This window comes from Rhinatrema bivittatum, chromosome 3 (assembly GCF_901001135.1).
Source record: "Rhinatrema bivittatum chromosome 3, aRhiBiv1.1, whole genome shotgun sequence".
Taxonomy (NCBI): domain Eukaryota; kingdom Metazoa; phylum Chordata; class Amphibia; order Gymnophiona; family Rhinatrematidae; genus Rhinatrema; species Rhinatrema bivittatum.
Window position 1 is genome coordinate 217,213,109 of NC_042617.1, and position 22,359 is coordinate 217,235,467.

Consider the following 22,359-nt stretch of genomic DNA (forward strand, 5'->3'; position numbering starts at 1 on the left):
AAAAGCACCGGTCCAAGTACAGATCCCCGAGGCACTCCACTGTTTACCTTTTTCCACTGTGAAAACAGACCATTTAATCCTACTCTGTTTCCTGTCTTTTAACCCAGTGGTCCCCAACCCTGTCCTGGGGGCCCACTAGCCAGTCGGGTTTTCAGGATATCCACAATGAATGTGCATGAGAGAAAATTTGCATGCACTGCCTCCATAACATGCAAATTTTCTCTCATGCATATTCATTGTGGATATCCTGAAAACCCAACTGGCTGCTGGGCCCCCAGGACAGGGTTGGGGACCACTGTTTTAACCTACTCTCTGTTTCCTGTCTTTTAACCTACTCTCTGTTTCCTGTCTTTGACAGCGTCTGTAGTTCAGAGATGAGATAAGCCAAGCATTTCACCACCAAGAATAGAGTCTTTAGCGTTAACAGGCGTAGAGACAGAGCACACGGTGGCTGATAGGAAGGCCCTGATAACAAATCCAATACTAGTTTGAGGTTCTATAGGGGGACCGGCCACTTTAATGGTGGCCAGATATCACAAAGCATAGGAAACGCTGATGGTCTTGACAGACTGGGATATGAAAGTAGGCCTCCGAGAGGTCCATGGATGTTAAGAACTCTCCCAGTTGTATGGCCATTATGATGGAGCAAAGAGTTTCCATGCGGAAGTGAATTACCCGCAAATGACGACTGACACTCTTGAGATCCAGGATGTGACGAAATGAACCCTCCTTCTTGGGTATGATGAAATAAATGGAATAACGCCCCATATTTTCCTGGGGTGTAGGTACTCCAGTTATAGTCCTCAAACTGAGGAGCATTATCAACGTGGATTCCACTGCCAGTTTTTGTGCTGGTAGTGGCAAGGTGATATCATGAACATGTCCCGAAGGATGCTTTGAAATTCTTGAGTGTATCCTTCTTGTATGATGTCCAGTACCTATTTGTGCGACGTAATCTCGACCCACCTCTGATAGAAGAGGGATAGTCGGCCTCCTATCTCCTCGTCCCGTGGATGGGTCAGCCAAACTTCATGTGGAAGTTCATGTCAAACCTGAGCATGTGCCTCTTTTTGGTTGTCGGCTCCAAAAGGACTGAGACCTTCCTGAGGGTCAAGATGTCTGAAATGACAAGTTTCTGTAGGGCCGGAAGCATTGGGAGTCCCTGGCCTGACCCCTCATGGTGTGACCTCTTTTCCATATCTTCCTGTAGCCGAGGCACTGGAGATTCACCCCACTTACTGGCTAGCTTTTCCATTTCGCTTCCACTGACCAATCTCACAGCCATAGCTGTCTTCTGGCTACCACCACTGAGGCTAATCCTCTGGCTGAGGTACGCACTAGGTCCAAGCTTGCATCCACTAGAAGGCTGTGGCGGGCTCAACCGCCTCTCTGGAATGCACCTCTAAGCTATCTGCCTCTCGAGAGAGAGAAGCAGACACGAATGAGCCACCAGGGCACTACAGGAAGCGATCTGCAGTGTCACTGCTGTCGCTTCAAAGGCTTGCTTAAGGATGGATTCCAACCGCTTATCATGAGCATCCATCAAGGCTGCTCCTCCCTCTACTGGGATAGTTGTTAGCTTTGAGTCGGCGCAACCCAGGGCGTCCACTTTCGGGAAATGCAGGTGTTCTTTGGCCACCAGGTCCAGAGAGTACAAGGCCTCAGGGCCTCACCTCCTTTAAAACTGGCTTTCGTGGCGTCCCATTCCAGGTCAGTCAACTCCTGGATGGCTTCCAGCTTCGGGAAATAGCAAGAGGCTTTCTGTAGAGACACCAGGATGGGATTCTACTTTGGTTCAGACATAGGGTCCATGCCAGGAACTCCCAGAGTCTTCAGGGTCTGGGAGACCAGGGCCGGTAATTCATCTCTGTGGAAAAATTGAAGCATGGTCTGGTATGGCTCCAGGCCTGAAGGGATTTCCCTGTCCTCCAATGAGTCCACATCCCCTTCGTCGTCCATGGTGCCTGGTTCCCTGTCAGGGATACCCTTGGTGAGGCGAGGCATGTCAAGGAGCATGCTGATAGAGCTGGGAGGGCGAGGTCTTCCCTGCTGGGATTCAGAGCGAGCAGGGGCAGTAGCTGACTGTGCCTGAACAAAGGCTTGTAGGCCCTGAAAGAATTCAAACCAAGAAAAGGCCGCCTGGTCCATATTTAGCCCAGGAGGAACTGGAGTAGGGGCTGCTGAGCTGCCCTCTCCCAGGAAGCATGTCACACCGGAATTGCTCAGGTCCGGGGTGCTACCAGATAAGGTCGTGGTTGACCCATCCTCCGACTGGGAGGGGCCAGACTTGGAAAAGTTCTGAGAGTCCAGCCCTCCCTGGGCTTCCGTACAGTGCAGCCCTAATATTAGAAACATAGAAATGATGGCACAAGAAGACCAATAGGCCCATCCAGTCTGCCCAGCAAGCTTTCACACTTATTTTCTCATACTTATCTATTACTCCAACCGCTGAGTTCAGGGCCTTATTGGTAGCTTTTTGATTCTAATTTCCTTCCACCCCCGCCATTGATGCAGAGAGCAGTGTTGGAGCTATATCAAAGTGAAGCATAAGGCTTAATGTTTGAGGGTATCCGTCATATCTAGCAAGTTACCCCTATTTCTTCATCCCCCCCCCCGCCGTTGAAGCAGTGAGCTGCGCTGGATATGCATTCAAAGTGAAGTATCAGGCTTAATTTGTTAGGGGTAGTAACCGACACAATAAGCAAGCTACTCCCACACTTATCTGTTTACCCAGACTGTGCTAGCTTGTTTGTTGTTGCCTAAATGCAAATCCTCTTTTCAACATTTCCTCTTGCTGTTGAAGATAGAGCAATGTTGGAGTCACATTAACCGTGTGAACGTTTATTGAATAAGGGTATTAATCACCAGGTAGTAGCCATCATTTCCGCAAGCCACCCCATACCTCTTTCTCTTCATTCCCATCCTCCAGGCTTTATGGAGCCAGTGTTTATCCCACGCCCCTTTGAAATCCTTCACAGTTTTGGTCTTCACCACTTCCTCCGGAAGGGCATTCCAGGTATCCACCACCCTCTCCGTGAAGAAAAACTTCCTGACATTGGTTCTGAGTCTTCCTCCCTGGAGTTTTAAATCGTGACCCCTGGTTCTGCTGATTTTTTTCCAACGGAAAAGGTTCGTCGTTGACTTTGGATCATTAAAACCTTTCAAGTATCTGAACTTCTGTATCATATCACCTCTGCTCCTCCTTTCCTCCAGGATATACATATTTAGATTCTTCAATCTCTTCTCTTAAGTCATTCGATGAAGACCTTCTACCTTTTTGGTCACCCTTCTCTGGACCGCTTCCATCCTGTCTCTGTCCCTTCGGAGATACGGTCTCCAAAACTGAGCACAGTACTCCAGGTGACGCCTCACCAAGGACCTGTACAAGGGGATAATTACTTCCCTTTTCTTACTCGATATTCCTCTCTCTATGCAGCCCAGCATTATACTGGCTTTAGCTATATCCTTGTCACACTGTTTCACCGACTTCAGATCATTAGAAACTATCACCCCAAGGTCTCTCTCCTGCTCTCTGCACATCAGCCCTTCACCCCCCATCAAATACATTTCTTTCGGATTTCCACAGCCCATATGCATGACTCTGCACTTCTTGGCATTGAATCTCAGCTGCCATAACTTCAACCAGTCTTCTAGCTTCCTTAAATCCCGTCTCATTCTCTCCACTCCTTCCGGCGTGTCCACTCTGTTGCAGATCTTAGTATCATCCGCAAACAGAAAAACCTTACCTTCTATCCCATTCGCGATGTCGCTCAGAAAGATACTGAACAGGACCGGTCCCAACACCGACCCTTTGCTAAAATCCAAGTAGATGACATCGAGCGCTCTTCCTCGATCCAATTGCTTAGTCATCTAATCAAAAAAGTTGATCAGATTTGTCTGATAGGACCTTCCCTTGGTGAAACCATGCATCAATTCTGCTGCTTGTAGATAGTTCACTATTCTTTCCTTCAGCAGTGACTTCAATACTTTTCCCACCTCCGAGGTGAGGCTAACCAGCCTGCAGTTTCCAGCCTCTCCTCCCACTCTTGTGAAGCGGGACCACAGTCACTCTTCTGCAATCACTCGGCACCACTCCCGTTTCCAGGGATCTATTGGTCACACAGCGGAGCAGACAGCACATCTCTGAGCTCCCTCAGTATCCTGGGATGAACCTCATCAGGACCCATAGCTTTGTCCACCTTCAGTTTTCCTAGCTCTTCCCATACCTTCTCTTCCATAAATGGAGTTTCATCCATTCCACATCCATTTCTTGTTAACTAGCGACGGTCCTTCTCCGGGGTCTTCATTAGTGAACACCGAACTGAAGTATTCGTTAATATTTCTTCATCTGTCTCCACCCATTGATCCTTTTCACCGTTCAATTTCAGTTTACCACTTTGGACTTTTCTCCTTTCACTGATGTATCTGAAAAATGTTTTGTCACCTTGCTTTACCTCTTTGGCAATCCTTTCTTCCGCTTGACTTTTCGCTTTCTTGATTACTTCCTTCATCTCCCTCAGTTCCACCAGATATTCTTCCTTGTGATCCTCCCTTTGGGATCCTTTATATTTCTTAAAGGAAAATTAGTTCTTACCTGTTAATTTTCGTTCCTGTAGTACCACAGATCAGTCCAGACTATGGATTGAGCCTCCTTTCCAGCAGGTGGAGACAGACTAAAACTGAAAGGATATCCTATATGAGGACAGAGCCTATCCTGTAACCCTTCAGTATAACCATTGTCAAAGCAGAAAACAACAAAACCAGAATAGGATCAAGCAAGTAACCAGAAAGCTCAATGGAGCAGATGTAGAACAATGTAATAGATATGGTATGACTAACCGCTCTTGCATATTCTTGGTGCTTGAGCAACCAAGGCTTCTGGTGTATTTGCTCAGTATTCATGCACAAAAAAGATGTGTGGAAATCTACAAATCTGCAAGAGAAACAAGCTTCGAGAGGACAGAAAAAAAAGACAAACAGGGAAGGGCGTCTGGACTGATCAGTGGTACTACAGAAACGAAAATTAAAGGGAGGAGGATAGCCTAGTGGTTAGAGCAATGGGATACGAACCAGGAGACCAGGGTTCGAGTCCTGCTGTCGCTCCTTGTGACCTTGGGCAAGTCACTTTACCCTCCATTGCCTCAGGTACAAAAACTTAGATTGTAAGCCCTCTGAGGATAGCGAATTACCTACAGTACCTGAATGTAAACCGATGTGATATCTCAGATTGAATGTCGGTATATAAACAGGTAAGAACTAATTTTCCTTTCCCTGTACGTACCCGGATCAGTCCAGACTGTGGGATGTACCATAGCCTCCCCAAACCGAGTGGGACCGAAACAGTCCCGCTCGAAGCACTTGTAGCCCAAAAGAACCAAGAAGCGGAGCTTGCACCTCCAGGTGGTAGTGTCGAGCAAAAGTATGCAAGGACGTTCAAGTGGCGGCCCTGCAAATCTCCTGCGGAGAGACAGATTGACTGTCCACCCAGGAAGTAGCTTGAGAACGCAGTGAATGAGCCGTAAGGCCCTCGGGAACCGCCTGACCTCGACAAAGATAGGCCGAGGAGATCGCTTCCTTCAACCAATGCGCGATAGTGGTCTTAGAAGCCTGCTTACCCTGAATGGGCCCACTCCAGAGGACAAAAGATGAACCGAGACCTGAAAGCCATGGGTAACCTGGAGATAGCGAAGTAGAACTCATATGGTATCAAGTTTACGGAAATCGTCCCCAGTCGCAGGGGAAAACGCAGGGAGTTCTGCCGAAAGGTTGACATGGAAGTTAGAAGAACCTTCACTAAGAAGGAAGGGCCCGTCACGAGGAATACCCCGGAATCGGAAAATCACAAAACAAAAGATTCCCGACAGGACAGCGCGTGGATCACCGAGATCCAACGAGCAGAAGAGATAGAGACCAGAAAGACAGTCTTAAGCGTAAGTGCCTTCAAGGTAGCGCAACGGAGAGGTTCGAACAGAGCCGCACAGAGGGCCCGAAAAATCAGATTAAAACTCCCCGACGGGCAAGCGGCCGAGAAGGTGGACATAGATGCACCAATCATTTTATTAGATATATCAGCAGCGTTTGATATGTTAGATCATAAATTACTCTTGTCCGCTTTACAACTTATAGGCATCAAATCGACAGTTCTGAGTTGGTTCAGTAGTTTCCTTTCAAATCGTACCTGTCAAATTAACATGGGTACCTTTTCTTCTCAAAAATATGCCCAGACAACTGGCGTCCCTCAGGGCTCCTCGTTGTCCCCAATATTGTTTAACATTTACCTTTGTGTCAAATTCTGTCAGCATTGAATGTACAATTCAAACTTTATGCTGACGATATTCAGATATTTGTCCCTTATAAATCTTCTTGGGCAGACACCTTTTCCTTGATCCAAGTTTATATTAGCACAATTGAGCAATGGATGGCACACAACCGTCTAAAGCTCAATAAAAAGAAAACTGAAATTCTGTGCTTAAGTTTTATAACCAATCCTTCTAACGCACCGCCTGCTAGTATATCTGTTGGTAAAGAAACCATTCAAGTTACCAAACTTGCACGTAATCTTGGTGTGTGGGTAGACACTAATCTATCCTTAAAACAACACATCTCAAAAGTGGTGAAAACCTCATTTTTTAAACTACCGTATTTTTCGCTCCATAAGACGCACTTTTTTTCCCCCAAAGGTGGGGGGATAATGTATGTGCGTCTTATGGAGCGAATATAAAAAAAAAACCAAACAAAAATCTAACAAACACCCCCCCCCCCCGACTCCCCAAGACCTGCCGACTTAATTTCCTACAACCCCCCCCCCCCCAAGACCTGAAATTAATTTCCTGCAACCCCCCACCCTCCTGACCCCCCCAAGACCTGCCAAACGTCCCTGGTGGTCCAGCGGGGGTCCGGGAATGATCTCCTGGGCGCGGGCCATCGGCTGCCAGTAAACAAAATGGCGCCGACGGCCCTATGCCCTCACTATGTCACTGAAACCGACCGCTGCTATTGGTCGGTCTCAGTGACATAGTGAGGGCATAGGGCCGTCGGCGCCATTTTGTTTACTGGCAGCCGACGGCCCTATGCCCTCACTATGTCACTGAGACCGATCGCTGCTATTGGTCGGTATCAGTGACATAGTGAGGGCATAGGGCCGTCAGCTGCCAGTAAACAAAATGGCGCCGACGGCCCTATGCCCTCACTATGTCACTGAGACCGACCAATAGCAGCGGTCGGTCTCAGTGACATAGTGAGGGCATAGGGCCGTCGGCGCCATTTTGTTTACTGGCAGCCGACGGCTCACGCCCAGGAGATCGTTCCCGGACCGCTCCTGGACCCCCGCTGGACCACCAGGGACGTTTGGCAGGTCTTGGGGGGGTCAGGAGGGTGGGGGGTTGCAGGAAATTAATTCGGCAGGTCGTGGGGGGGTCAGGGGGGTGGAGGTTGTTAATTTAAGGGATGGGGGGGGGGGGGTTTTGGGGGTTCCCACAGAAAGAAAAATTTTCTGATCTGGGGAGTGGACCGAAATGGCCCTCCCCAGACCCGAAAACAAAATGGGGAGAAAAAAAAAACCTATGCACTCCCCTAATTTGCTCCATAAGACGCCCAGACGCAGAGCCGGTTTAGCACAATTTTTTTTTTTTTTAAAATTTTCCCCCTCTGAATCCTAGGTGCGTCTTATGGTCAGGTGCGTCTTATGGAGCGAAAAATACGGTACATGTTCTCAAACGATTACGTCCCCTTTTATTTCCTCATGATTATCGTTCCGTGCTTCAAGCATTAATTTTATCTGGTTTAGACTATTGTAACGGCCTATACTTCGGATTGCCTGATTCTTCTATTAAACCGTTACAATTGATATTGAACTCGGCAGCCAGACTCCTTACCGGCACTCCACTAAAACAACACATTTCACCAATTCTGTATAAATTACATTGGCTTCCTGTTAAATACAGGATTCATTATAAAATCATCATGCTAATTCACTCTCTTTTGAATAACATTGAATCTACTTGGATGTGTTTCACGCTACATATTTATAGACCTCAACAAGAACTGAGATCTACTGGGAAGAATTTGTTAGAAATCCCCTCAGTGAAAAACGCGGCATTAAGCATGACTAGGAATAGAGCGTTCTTGGTTGCTGGCCCCATAATGTGGAACGCACTGCCAGACCCGCTTAGGTTAATAAACAATCATAAGGATTTTAAGAAGGCGTTAAAAACGTATCTTTTTCAGGAAGCGTTTAAAGATTTAGAAGTATCTTAGTCGAATGTACAAAACAAATTATGTTTGTTTACATAGTTCTCTCTACTTTTCCTGCTTTTAACTTTTTAATGGAAACTGGCCACTCTCTGTCTTAGTCATTTTTATTTTTATTGATAATGTAATCATGATGTATTTTTATTCATACCTAGTTATTTAAGTTTTATTTGTTACAAATTATTTTAACCTTTAATTTCAAGGTTTGTATCACTGTAAACCGTTTTGATCGGTAAATTTTACTGGAAAACGGTATATAAATTTGTTTAAATAAATAAATAAATAAATAATCACATCCGGGTGGCCCGCTCAGTGATGACATTCTACCTGACCCAGGAGAGAGCAGAGAGGGAGAAGATCTTCTTGGGGAAGAGAGGACTAACGGGATCGGGGCGGAGAGTGCTGAGATACCCAACTCCTCACAAACAGCTTCAAACACGTTCCAGATACGCGCGTACGCCAGGGAAGTCGACTGTTTCCGGGCCTGCAGTAAGGTGGAGAAGACCTCCTCCTAATAGCCCTTGCGCCTTAGGTGTCGTCTTTCAAAAACCAGGCCACTAGACAGGAGCGATCGGCCTGGTCGAAAAATACAGGTCCCTGACGAAGGAGCCGAGGAAGATGGCGTAGCCGCAGAGGTCCGTCCAGCGCTAGGTTGAGAAAATCCGCGAACCACGGCCTGAGCGGCCACTCTGGTGCTACCAGAACCACGGGACCCCGGTGGAGTTCCATTCTTCTGAGAACTTTCCTGACCAGGGGCCACGGGGGGGGGGGGGGGGGGGGAACACGTTCAGAAGGATGTCCGCTGGCCAAGGGAGAGCCAAGCATCTACGCCCTCCGAGCCGAGTTCCCTCCAGCGGCGGGAGAACCAATTTGCCTTGGCATTGCAAAGAGTCACCATGAGGCCCAGGTGGTGGGGGACCACCTGTTGACGATGAGATTCATGGCTGTGTCAGAGAGTTCCCACTCCCCGGGATCGAGCGACTGACGACTGAGAAAATCGGCCTGAGCATTCCCCTTGCCCACAATGTGGGAGGCCGCCGGGCACTGTAGATGTCGCTCTGCCCAGGCGAAGAGACGGCTGGTTTCCAGGGCCATCAGTGGACTGCGGGCGCCTCCTTGGCGATTGATAAGCCACAGTGGAGGAGCTGTCGGACAAGACCCGTATCGCCTTGCCGCGGATGAGGGGGAGAAACTCCAGAAGAGCTAGGAACATCGCCCGAGCCTCCAACCGAATGATGTGCCAGCGAGACTGAGCTGCTGGTCAGATCCCCTGGGTGTACTGGGAGAGGCAGACCGCACCCCAGCCAGAGAGACTGGCGTCTGTGGTTCCTATCGTCCACTGAGGGACTTGGAGAGGCTTTCCCTGTAGCAAATGATGAAGGGAAAGCCATCACTGCAAGTCGACAACGGTAAGGCCCAAAAAACGAGAGGACTGTGTGAAACTGTTCCGACACTGCCTACGGGACTACAAAGCTTTCTGGAACGGTCGCATATGAGCAAAGCCCAAGGGACAAGGTCGATGGCAGAAGCCAAGCGGTCCGAGACCTGCAGGCAGACACAGGCCGTCGGAGAAGGCAGCAAGATCCGACTCTGAAACCGGCCGATCAACTTGAGAGCCCGCACGTGAGACAAGAATACCATGCCCTCCCGGTTGTCGAAGTGGGCTCCCAGGAACCCTAACTCCTGGGAGGGCTGAAGGTAGCTCTTGGAGAAATTCAGTATGCACCCGAGAGACTTGAGGAGAGCTAACACGCGATCCACCGCCTGCTGGCAAGAGCCTCCACCTTGGCCCCGACGAGCCAGACGTCCAGGTAGGGGTGAACAAGGATCCCTTTCCGGCGGAGAGCTGCTGCCACCACCACCATGACTTTGGTGAAGGCGCGAGGTGCCGTCGCGAGACCAAAGGGCCCTGAACTGGAAGTCCCAGTGGAGGATGTGAACGCGAAGAGACTACGGTAGCCGCGATGATTCAGAATATGGAAATACGCCTCTGTCAGAGCAAGTGAGGTGAGGAACTCTCCGGGGCGAAATGGCACGAGGACCACTCGCAGAGTTTTCATGTGGAAAGTGGGATCTTGAGAGCCCGGTTGACTCTTGTGAGGTCTAAGATCGGACAAAGACTCGTCCTGTTAGAGAACGACGAAGTAAATAGAATACTGGCCTGCGGCAAGATTGTTGTCTGGAACCGGGACCACCACGCCCAGACACAGGGACCAGGTGGGGGTTTGCTCCACCGCTTGCCGCTGGGACCGACCGTGCGGGGAAATAGAAAAAGGATCTCGAGAATTTCGAGCAAAGTGAAGGCGTACCCATCTCTGAGGGCGTCGACGACCTACTGGTCAGACATGAATTTGACCCATGCCACGAAAAACAGGGAGAGTCGACCGCCTAGGAAGGGGACCGAGGAATGAGTCAAGTGAACTTCATGGTGTGGCAGGCATAAGGATGGAGCGCGTGGGCTGGCCCTCGTGAAAGGGATGGCACCCACGGGGAGGCTGCGACCAAGACTGCGAGCAAGACGGAAAAACCCCCTGAGGAGTCACCCTGCTCGCGTGCGGTATACCGTCTCTTGCCCAGATAACGTGGACGAGAGGGTGTAAAGGAACGGGATGGTTTCGGACGGTCCTCCGGAAGCCTATGGACCTTACTTTCCCCCTGGGGTCGTCCCCCTCCAGGGGTGGAAGGGTATCCTCCGCGTCCGGATTGGCGGCAGGATCCGGGGGTACTAGATCCACTGGGAGGTTGGGGGAGGGGCACCCCCGGGACCACCCGTGCCCCAAGGGACCCCGGGGGCTCCGCAGCCGGTCTAACATCAACGGCGCAGAGCGGGTACATTTTTTTTTTTTGCTGAGGGGGGGGGCAAGGGGGGGGGGAACCTTCCTCCTTCTCCTGCAGGCTAGCTAAATAAAATCTACGCAGGAGGAGGGCAAAATTAGATACAAAACGAGCCCTGGAAGTCCCGGGTGGGGGAGGGGGAGGCGAGAGGGTGACTGAAAACCCATCCTGGGGGCTGAAATCGGAGGGGGGGGGGGAGGGTAGCTGCAAAAAAAAAAAAAAAAAAAAATCGGCCCCCCAGCCCCAGGGAGCTCTGAAAACGGAGCCGACAAAAAATCCAAAATGGCCGCCGTTCCCAGGCTTTCCCGACCCGGGAATGGCCTGGCCAAGCTCTGGGGAATCGATCCCTGGGCTAAATTTGCCAGCCCTGCCGAGGAGGGACCTACCCCACCTGGCAGGGAGGCAGAGAAGAGGCCCCCTCGCAAAAAAACACGAAGGGGCTGGCAGAGAAGACTCAGGCTGCCTGCCGCGGCAAAGAGAGAGCCGCTCTGAAGGAAAAAAAGGCTGCAGAGAAAAGTCTGATTGACAGCCTGGAGGCCCGGAGTGAAGCAGGGGGGAAACCTGCTGACTCCTGCCTGTCTGGCTGCCGGTTCAAGCCCAGGTGGGGGACAAAGACACAGAATATTGGTCTGCTGCTGTAGGGAAGTATCAAAAGCACTGGGAGCACTTTTAAACTTAAGCCTGTTTCATTGTCACTTTTTTTTTTTTTGTTGTAAAAGGACTGAGCACAGCAGCGTAACATTAAGACCTTTCGGCAGCCAGAGGGGGGGGGGGGGGGGAAGACGAGCCCTGGACAGACTCGGTCCCCACACCTGGAAGCTGTAACGGACACAGGCTATGCACTGCACAAGGGGCAAAGCCCCCCTGAGTCCGGCAAGAGCCAGGAGACGGAACAGTCTCCTGAAGAAAAAATCCACAACTTCCTGACTAACCTTTTAACTTTATTTTAACAGGAAGAAAACAACTACAAAATCCCTAAGGAATAAGTACTTGCTTGATCCCAGAAGGAAGGAAGAGAAAGAAGGCTGACTAGCCTAGATCAAGAGACCGAAGGGAGACGTGCTGGAGATAAATACTGAAGGGTTACAGGATATGCTCTGTCCTCATATAGGATATCCTTTCAGTTTTAGTCTGTCTCCACCTGCTGGAAAGGAGGCTCAACCCACAGTCTGGACTGATCCGGGTACATACAGGGAAATGCTGTTCTTTTATCTTTTATTTTATCAGCCATCTCCTTTGTGAACCAGATAGGTTTCATTCTTTTCTTGCTTTTCTTTACTTTTCTAGCATATTTATTATTCACTTCGGTAATTGCTCCTTTTAGTTTGGCCCACTGTTGTTCCACATCTCTCGTTTTCTCCCAGCCTTCTAGCTCTTCCTCCAGGTACTTTCCCATTTGTGGGAAATATGGCAGGCAGCACAAAGGAAGTTGTTTGTGCTTCTTTGCTGCCGGGGACCATAGTACTATGTAGCTTGTGCGTTCAGCTGGTTAGCGCCTTTCGAGCGCGCACAAACCCGCCTCGACACACCTAAATCTAAGCGGCAGGTTGTGCGCTAATGTATGTGTGTGCTTATGCACGCAGTTATAAATGTAGTTATGTGCTCAGTTATGCGCACAGTTATGTGCACAATTGTGCGAGCATTTATGCAGACGTTTGGCCAGCACCAAGCGTACCAACGAACGATGGGGGAAAATGGCGCCACAACAAACCGCATGCAAGATGGCATCGCCGCGGCTCACCACGTGGAGTGCCCAGCGAGCCTGAAGCGGAGCCTAGTCCATCGGGGGCTGCTCAATTCGCTCGGAAACCTCCTTCCCTTGCTCTAACGGGATCGGGAATGACATCAGTATGACATGTGGAGCAAGAAGACCATAGGAAAGGCTTACCGAAGCACTTCCACGTCTCTGAATAGGAGTTCTTCTCTAAGTACCTGGGCTCAATGCTTACTGGCTGAGTATAGAGACAGTCGCTGGCTGTGGGGGGAGAGGGCTTAGGCCATCATCGCCGTGCTCGGCTTCCCGCACCTGCTGCCTTTCAGCTGCTTCAGCAGCAAAGTCCACGCCAGGAACCAGCTACCAGACCAAGGCACACCTCTCACCTCAGGAATTTTCAACTGGGGGAGGGACTCTTAGGTATCACCGCAGGAGAGCGAGGCTCGATCTTCTTTAAGGGAATTTTGTCTTCTTGCTGTAATTTTCCTAACAATGTGTAGTGTGTGGGATAGTGTCCGCATTTGCTAGGAGACGGAGAGATACTGAAGAGCTGAGGTTACTGCAGGGGTATATCTAGAGTGACTTCAGCTTTGAAATATGACTCCATCTCCCATCTGCTAGCAGAAGAGCACATAACCCTGGTCCTGAGTCCATCTACACATCTGGCTTCCTGGAGGGAAGAGCAGACTTCACTGTCCATCTTCCTTCCAGAAGCTCCCCTGACTTGGCCTTGTCTACCCAGGTGAAACTAACCCACTTCCCTGGGTTGTACTCAGAGGCCCTCTTTTTTTTTTTTTTTTGCCAGCTGGACCAGTCTACCTATGATCTGCTGGAGGCAGATTACTGATGCCATCTCCAGCTGAACCACATTATATAGAGATGCAGCATCAATTATCTTCTGCCTCCACGTGTTGATAGGAGGGATAAACCTATTGGTCTGGACTGGTCTGCAGCATGATGAGGAAATAAAGCTTTTTTTGGCATTGCACTTGGCTTGTGGAATGTGCTGCTAAGGGAAATTATAAATGAAAAGGTCTATTCAAATTTCAGGAAGGCAATAAAGGCAAGGCTATTTAAGCAAGTCTTTTGCACAGATCTGATTTACTGGTGTAAAATCTGATAGATGACCTGGTTGTGGGCATGGTTTGTGGGGTGGATGTCCAGATAGGTATCTAGTTTTATTTGAATGCTTTATTTCAAATTGTATTATATTGTTATAATGTAATGTATATTTTGTATTTATTGGTCTTGCATTTGACGTTGATTGAATTGGTTCTCAACCTTTTTTCTAACAGGACACACCTGAGAGATGATGCTCACATGAATGACAGACTGAACACATGACTATCATGGGACTAAACAGAAACATACACAGGAATCTCCCACTTCCTAACAATCAGGTCTATCCTGGAATGACTGTATAACAGAAACGCTGGACACTACTGCACCTTTAGAGCTAGTTAGCAATACTAATAAGAAAACATCATCATGGTATACCGAATCACTTAAAACAATAAAACGTAAGCTACGGAACTTGGAACGAAGATGGCAAAAGAATCCTCGACCAGAAAGAAAACAAGAATATTTCACATTGCTTCAAAAGTACAAAAAAGAAATAATAAAAACCAAAAAATCCTATTACGCGACTCAACTGAAGAAAGCATATGGAAACCCAAAGATCCTATTCACTATAGTACGAGAATTAACAACTACACCAGAACCACCCATAATGATAACAAATGAATTCTGTAATAAAACAGCACAATATTTTACAAAGAAAATAGAGACAATCTCTTTAGAATTTAAACACCTCCCACTACCAAAATCATCTATTCCAATCTGTGACTGTAACTTCTCAGATTTCACAAACATAAATGACGCTACCATTATAAATATACTTACCAAATCCAAACCATCAAAAAGTCCATTTAATCCATGTTCAGGATCCCTACTGAAATCAATCAAAGAACATATTGCCCCATTTATATCTCAAATGGTAAACGCATCTCTATCCCAAGGGACCTTTCCAGACTCCCTGAAAAAAACATCAATCACTCCTATACCAAAAAAAAAAAAAAATCAAGATCCTTTAAACTTACCTAACTACCGTCCAATTGCCACTTTAACATCCATTGCTAAAATAATCGAATCCGTCGTGCTTTACCAAATTTCATCATACATTGAAGAAAATAACATTTTACACTGTAACCAACATGGATTCAGGAAAGGACACTACTGAATCTCTCCTCATATCTGCTTTCGACACCATCATAAGAGGATTCGATGCAAATGTACATTACATTCTGGTAATGATAGACATATCTTCTGCCTTTGATACTTTAAACCATACTATACTCCTGTCTAATCTACAGCAAATTGGTATCTCAAACACAGCCCTACAATGGTTTACTTCCTTCCTACAAAATCGCCCACAGAGAATATCTCTAGGTAAAGCAAAATCCGATTGGTACACAACTAATACAGGTGTTCCACAAGGCTCATCATTATCTGCATTACTTTCAACATTTATCTTTTACCCCTTTGTCGACTTCTAGATGGCTTAAATTTAAATTTCAAGCTTTACGCAGACGATATTCAATTCATCCTACCTTTCACTGAATCATGGACCAAAACACTCTCTTTACTTCAAATCTACTTAGAAACAATAAAAACCTGGTTAGCTCATAACAGACTCAAACTAAATGCAGCAAAAACAGAACTAGTCTACTTATCTACCGTCCCCGACTCCAGTCAACGCCCTCCAAAAACATTCACTTTTGATGGACAATCCATATCCATAACAAATCATGCCAGAAACCTTGGTATAACAGTAGACTCTAAGTTATCCCTATCAAAACACATATCAGAAACTGTCAAAAAATCATTTTTCAAGATACACATGTTAAAAAAACTAAAACCACTTTTGTTATCTTCAGATTTCCGAACTGTAGCACAAGCATTAATATTATCAAATTTGGACTACTGTAACGCACTTTACATTGGTCTTCCACTATCATCTTTACACCCACTTCAGCTCATTCAGAATGCGACTGCCAGACTGATCTTCAACCTTCCTAAAAGAGAACATATCTCCCCAGTACTGCAACATTTACACTGGCTCCCCATTACCCACCTTATAAAATATAAAATTCTAACCACTATCCACAACCTACTCTATAATCCCAACTCTGTATGGCTTTGCTCTATTCTACACATATATAAACCAACAAGACAACTCCGATCTACAGAAAAATGTTTACTGGAAATCCCGTCAGTTAGATCTACCAGTCTAGCACTAACAAGAAGAAGAGCCTTTTCAGTTTTTGGTCCATCTTTGTGGAACTCTATACCAGACAATATCCGAATGACACCTAACCGAAATGAATTTAAAAAGATGGTTAAAACCTTTTTATTTAATGATGCATACAATTACAGTAATATCACCTAAATGATTACCCTGATTTATCCATATCCGTTTGATACCTGCTAATCAAGAATTACTTTATTATGTTTATTTTACTAAATGTGTGAACTATGTTTTATGCTTTATATTTAAATTTGTTTTATTGTGTATGTAAACTTGTAAACCGCCTAGACGGACACGTAAGTGACCCCATGTGCGGTATATAAAAAACTTTTAAATAAAAGTTCTCCTATCCCAGTTGGTAATTTCCTTGGTTCTTGTTCAAAAGTTCTCCTATCCCAGTTGGTAATTTCCTTGTTCATTGTAACTATTATTTTCTGCACCAGTTCAATTACCCTAGTTCTATGTTTATTGCACGACTTGTTAAATGTAAACCGACTTGATGCAACCTTTGGTCGTGAAAGCCGGTATAGAAATAAATAAATAAATAAATAAAATAAAATACATAAATAAATAAAGTGCGGCCGCGTTTACCCTGCTCCTAAGCCGCTTTTTACTCACTTTCCGGCCGCGTTAGCCCTTCCTACGATCCCGAATCCCCTTTAACCTACTCCTACCGCGTCCTAAATTCCCCGGGCAACCCCTTCCGCACGCGGCATGTATACTGCATGCAAACGAGCGAATTAGCTATTCCCTAGCATCCCGTAACCCGCGCCCCGACTATCGCTAGTTTTCCCTGCCGTTTTGTCGCGCATTTAACCTGCAAACTTACCGCCTACCCTGACCCCTGCGGTAGAGGCAGGGGTCAGGGTAGGTGGCAAGCTTTCCCCCAGCCCCCGCTCACCTGCCCCAGCCGCGATCATGGGTGCCGGTCTCCGTGGCAGCCCCAGTCCTCTCCCCTGCTCCCGAAGCCAAAAAAAAAAAAAAAGCGAAAAAAACGTTGCAGCCCCCCTCCGATGTCCAGACTGGGGCTGCCATGGAGACTGCAACGGCGAAGCAAAAAAAAAACCAAAAGCAATTTTGGTTTTTTTTTTCCAAAAGCGAAAAAACCAAAAGCAAAAAGTAAGTCGCTTCGCCGCTTCACTCTTCCCTCCTCCCGGAGCAGGGCGCGAAAAGCAGCCTTGCTCCGGGAGGAGGAGGAGAAACACAGCGGCGAAGCAAAAAAAACCCAAAAGCAATTTTGTTTTGTTTTTTTTCAAAAAGCGACAATTTTGGTTTTTTTCCAAAAGCGACTTACTTTTGGGATCTGTCAAGATCCCAAAAGTAAGTCGCTTTTGGACGCCTGCACAACTTACTTTTGCAGCCATCAGCAAACACGATCGTAAGCTCCTCCCGACGAAGACGAAGATGGCCGCCTGCACGGGGGAAAGCGTGCAATTGGCCGCTGAAGACGTGACGTCACGACGTTTGGCGTCACGGGATGTGACGCCACGTCTTGAGCGGCCAATTGTACGCTTTCCCCCGTGCAGGCGGCCATCTTCGTCTTCGTCGGGAGGAGCTACGATCGTGTTTGCTGATGGCTGCAAAAGTAAGTTGTGCAGGCGTCCAAAAGCGACTTACTTTTGGGATCTTGACAGATCCCAAAAGTAAGTCGCTAAGCAAAGTTCAAAGATAGAAGAAATGCCTATTCTCAAAACAGACATATTATGGCTCTTGTACCCCATCATTCCTCTCCATGCCATCATCCCTCACTTCTCCCAACTACTCAATCGTTCCTTAACATGCTCATATCCCTGTCCAACATTTCCAACACCCCCACCTCTGCCTCTCTCCCTGCCCTTCCCTCTCTCTCTCTTCCCTACCTAGCATACCTCTGACCACCTCTTTCCCAACCCTTCCTGTTCAGAATACCAACCTCCCTTCTCCCCCCAGCAGGCCCCACACCTCCCATCTCTCCTCCCTACCCAGCAGAACCCTCCTTTCTCCACCTCTCCCTACCCAGTAACCCCAACTTCCTTTCCCCCACCCCTTCTTACCCAGCAGATTCCTGACCCCCTATCTCCCAAGGCTTTCCTGCCCAGCAAATATCCCCCTCCTCCTGGTTCCCAGCCAGCATAAGCCTTCAGTCCAATCCAGAGTCTCCCTCCCACTTTACCAGCAGTAGATGAGAGCAAGAAGCATTGAGAAGAGGAAGAAGATGAGGCAGCGGAAGTCAGCAGTGAATCTACAGAGCACACATCTCTTTTTCTCATGTTCCTGCTTTCATGTATAGGCCAGGCAGAGGAAGATAAAAGTTGGTGTCCCGCAAGGCCTATATGAACAGGAGGTGGTAATCTTGCTCTGATCTGGGTGAAAGAGAAGGTAATAACTCACACTGGGTCAGGAAGAGGAGAAGCAAACAAGAGCAGCTTCCTCTCATACACAATAAAGGAAAAATCAGCCAACTCCTATCCAGTCTGATGAGGAAAGATCAGCCTTTTGCTAGGTTTGCGACACACCTGTTGACAGCTACTGCGCTAGCAGCTTTCAGTTATCTTTATTTATACCTCAAAATACTAGTACTCTATTATTTTGAAAAGTTATAAAGAGTTTAAAAAAAAACATCTTCTGAGACAGGAGTCTGGTCTCGATCCTGATTGCTATCCAAAACAGCCTTTGCATGGTGGCCTCTAGATCAGTGATTCTGTTAACAGAACTTTCAGCATTAGTCCTGGGGGAATTCTGCGCTACTGCGGAGCGCAGAATTTGCACAGAATTCCCCCCCTGCGCAGAAAATAGCAGAAGAGACCCCTGGCATGCTGCGAATGGAACGTGCAGACGAAGGCCCGCGTGTGCCGCTCCGTTCGTGGCGACGATGAAGGCCCCAGGGCGCCATTCGCGACGAAGATGGAAGGCCCGTGTACCGCGGAGTGTGTTTGCGGCACACGGGGGCCTTCCATTTTTGCCGCGAATGGTTTGCTGGGGCCTTCATCTTTGCCACGAGCAGTGTGCGCTCTGCTTGCGGCGAAGATGGAAAGTCCCCGTGTGCCGCAAATGGAGTGTGCTCTGCTTGCGGCGAAGCTAAAGGCCCCAGTGAGAGAGAATGCGTGCGTGTGTGTGTGAGAGAGAAGAGGGGTGTGGGGGAGGGGGTGTAACAGAGGGGAGGGTGAGAGAGCTGGGGTGTGTGAGAGAGAGGGGGGATGCTCGAGTGTGGGTTTCAGAGAGAAGGAGCCTATATGAGGAGATTGTAAAGGAGTGTGTATGTGTGAGAGAGATTGGGAGCTCGTGTTATGAAAAAGGGATGTGTGTATGTGAGGGTGCTAGCCTGTGTGAAGGGATTGTGTATGTGTGAGACAGAGCCTGTGTGAAGGGGTGTGAGAGAGAGAAACATAGGTAGCCTGTGTGAGGATGTATGGTGTGAGAGAAAGGGAGCTTTGTGGGTGTGTATGCAAGAGAGAGGGCCCTGTATGAGGGGATGTGTGTGTATGTGTACTAGAGAGGGAAGGACAGAGGGAGCTTGTGTGAGAGGCAGTACTGAAAACGGGGTCAAACTCTGGGACTGGCGATAGAGTGGAAGGAGTTAAGCCTAGAGGTGGCGGGGAGAGATACTGGCAGGTGGCGGAGTTGGGGCCTGAGAGGGCAAAGTGGCCAGGGGAGTAGGGACAGCAAATGGAAAGAACACTCTTACAGTGAATTTCTATGGAAATTCTGCATCTTTTAAGTAATAACTTTTTTCTGTATTAATTTAAAATGTAATTACTTAAAGACTATCATTTAATTGTGTTATTTTTACCAATATAAAGTTTGCAGAATTTTAAGTTGGGCGTAGAATTTTACATTTTTTGCGCAGAATTCCTCCAGTAGTAATTTATACACATGACTTATTAAGATACCGCTGGTAGGCTTAGAAAAACTAACTGGCAGAGCCCTAGCGCACGTGTAACAAGAATTAAGAGTCTACACTCCTTTTCCCTCTTGTGCCCTCACATAAAGGCGATTTTAGTAAGAAGGGGGAAAAACAAGGATAATTTTAACTTTATGAAAAGTACTCTCCCGTCTCTCGGAAGCAGAGTTGGCGGCCCAGCTTACCGAAATCATAGAGGCGGCTCAGCACAACACCCAACACCTTTGCCGTTTTCTCCTCCTCGCAGGCTCCTGGATCGCCTTCCCTTGCCACCGTGAAGTCACAAAACATTGTTTCAGAGCCTGGCCGAATGCGCGGTCACCCTCGCCCTACACTGGTTTCAGGGGCCCCACAGGACCTTGCTTCTAACAAGCACGGCTGGAGAAGACAGAAAGTGTCCCAATGCGACTTCCGTCCGGCGGCAAGATGGCTGCCCCCATGAAAGAGAATGGAAGAAGAAGAGGAGGGTTTGAGGTGGCGTGAGAATCGGAGGAAAGGGGCAGGGCTAGTGCCGCAGGCAAAGGCAGGAGTCGGCTGGCGGGGATCTGTGTTGGCTCATGGCGGCGGCGGCGGGGTCCGGTAGCGTTGGTTATTCGGTAAGACCATTTACATGAGTAAGAGTCAGGCGCCATTGTGACAGGTGCTTCTGCTGCTGTTGTTGTCCTTTTTTTTTTTGCTCTTATTTTTTCGTTTATGGTAGTTCCTTATGGTTTAACATGCAGGACCTCTCCACCTTTTGCTCGCGTTTTCTGAGTATAAATCTCTTAAGAATTGCTTATGTTCATGTACTCTTACCAGATGTATTTGTTCCTAAAAAGGAGAATAATGGAGGCAAGACAAGCTGTTAGCTTTCTTATCGCTACCAGCAAATTTAGATCGCCTGTCAGATTCTGAGTTTCTCAGAGGGAAGAGTGATAGCCGAGCGCTGATGCTGCACACATGTATTTACAAAGTAAATAGAAGAAAACAGATTAGGCACTGTTTAAAGAAACCGCCTCAAGAAAACAGGTCCAACCAGTATATTTCAGTGATAATTAAACATTTAATGTAATTCACTTAGCCGCTAAAATACAATCGTTAAAATCCTTGTGGGTTATTTTTCACTTATGAGGAAAAAAAAGTGGGTTTTTAAAATTTGCTTCTACTCTCGAGCACCCATGGTTATTAATCAATGTAATTGTGCTGATTGAAACTATTATATCAGTGCATAGAGCAGTTTTACGTAAAGCTAATTTCCACTATGGGAAGCTGAGAGGGGGGATTTTTAAATATGATAGGACATACAGGAGATAGAGAAGTAAACTTAAAGGAGTACTGGAGGTGGATAATCTAATATTTTGAGCAGCTTCTACTATTATTATTTAGTTAGAATACTAAACATAATGTTGGAGGAAAAAGAACAAATAATCCATCCAGTCTGCCCAGTGAGTTTCCTATAACTGTTGCTCTGTGCTGGTTACACCCATGTTTCTGTAAAGGGTGGTAACTGCTGTGTCGTGCTGGTTATCCACCAGTCTTATGTTAAAGGTAGTAATATTAACCATCAAAACCAAGCAATTGCCAAACTCATAGAAAATTACTGCTAGCAACATTTTTTGGGTTGAACAAACTTTTCGATAATTCAGACAATGCTGTTTGAACCTGGTTTGCTTTTGGCTTGGCTATAGAAGCAGTCTTGTGCTTTTTCCCAAATGTCTGCATATCCGTACCCTGGATCGTAAACATCGGGACCCGACATTTGACTACTGAGTAAATTTTCAAAGCAATTCGATGTAGAGAAAAAGCATATATATATATATAATCATGTATTTTTGCCTATATGCTGTTTTATAAATATTGAAAGTACACATGTATTTTTGTTTTCACATGTACATTTTACCAGGGCAAAAAAAGAAGCAGTCATTAAGAATAAAAGGCTAGGAATCTATCATGCAAGTTTGACACAAGATTTTTTACTTCTTTAGAGACATATTCTGTAAGCTAGCGAATGAACAAGTTAGCTGAATAACTTGTCCTGAATATTCAGTGGGATAAACATTCCGCTGAATATCTGATTAAAGTTTTCCAGCTAACTGTAGCCAATACCTTTAAACATAAACGGATATTCTGAATATTGCCAGTCTTAAAGTTATCTGGCTAAGATAAACTGGATAACTTTAGACTTTACCAGCTATATTTAAAAATATAGCAATTTAATTTCCTGGATATCTTTAGACCCACTCTCATGCAAAAACCTATCCGACTGACTTTTAATATTGGACTTAGCCGGATAAGTTATTTGCCTTACTCTGCCCTGGAATAGCTTCTTTCAGCTGGATAAACAAGGGAGTTATTCAAAACTATTATTATTATTATTTTTTTTTTTTTAGCTTT

At 46.8% G+C, this 22,359-nt stretch overlaps 2 protein-coding genes across 4 annotated transcripts in view; one reads left to right on the forward strand and one right to left on the reverse strand.

Annotated features, from left to right (window-relative positions):
* C3H1orf131 (chromosome 3 C1orf131 homolog) overlaps positions 1–20,433 on the reverse strand; it is a 117,847-nt gene extending 97,414 nt beyond the window's left edge. For both annotated transcript variants that reach the window (XM_029594200.1, XM_029594199.1), the window contains exon 1: positions 20,172–20,433. In XM_029594200.1, coding sequence (XP_029450060.1) covers positions 20,172–20,277 — 106 coding nt within the window. In that variant the 5' untranslated portion in view covers positions 20,278–20,433. The remainder of the gene's footprint in view (positions 1–20,171) is intronic.
* The window catches only part of GNPAT (glyceronephosphate O-acyltransferase), a 269,454-nt gene continuing 267,508 nt past the window's right edge, over positions 20,414–22,359 (forward strand). For both annotated transcript variants that reach the window (XM_029594197.1, XM_029594198.1), the window contains exon 1: positions 20,414–20,582. In XM_029594197.1, the coding sequence (XP_029450057.1) occupies positions 20,544–20,582 (39 nt within the window). In that variant the 5' untranslated portion in view covers positions 20,414–20,543. The remainder of the gene's footprint in view (positions 20,583–22,359) is intronic.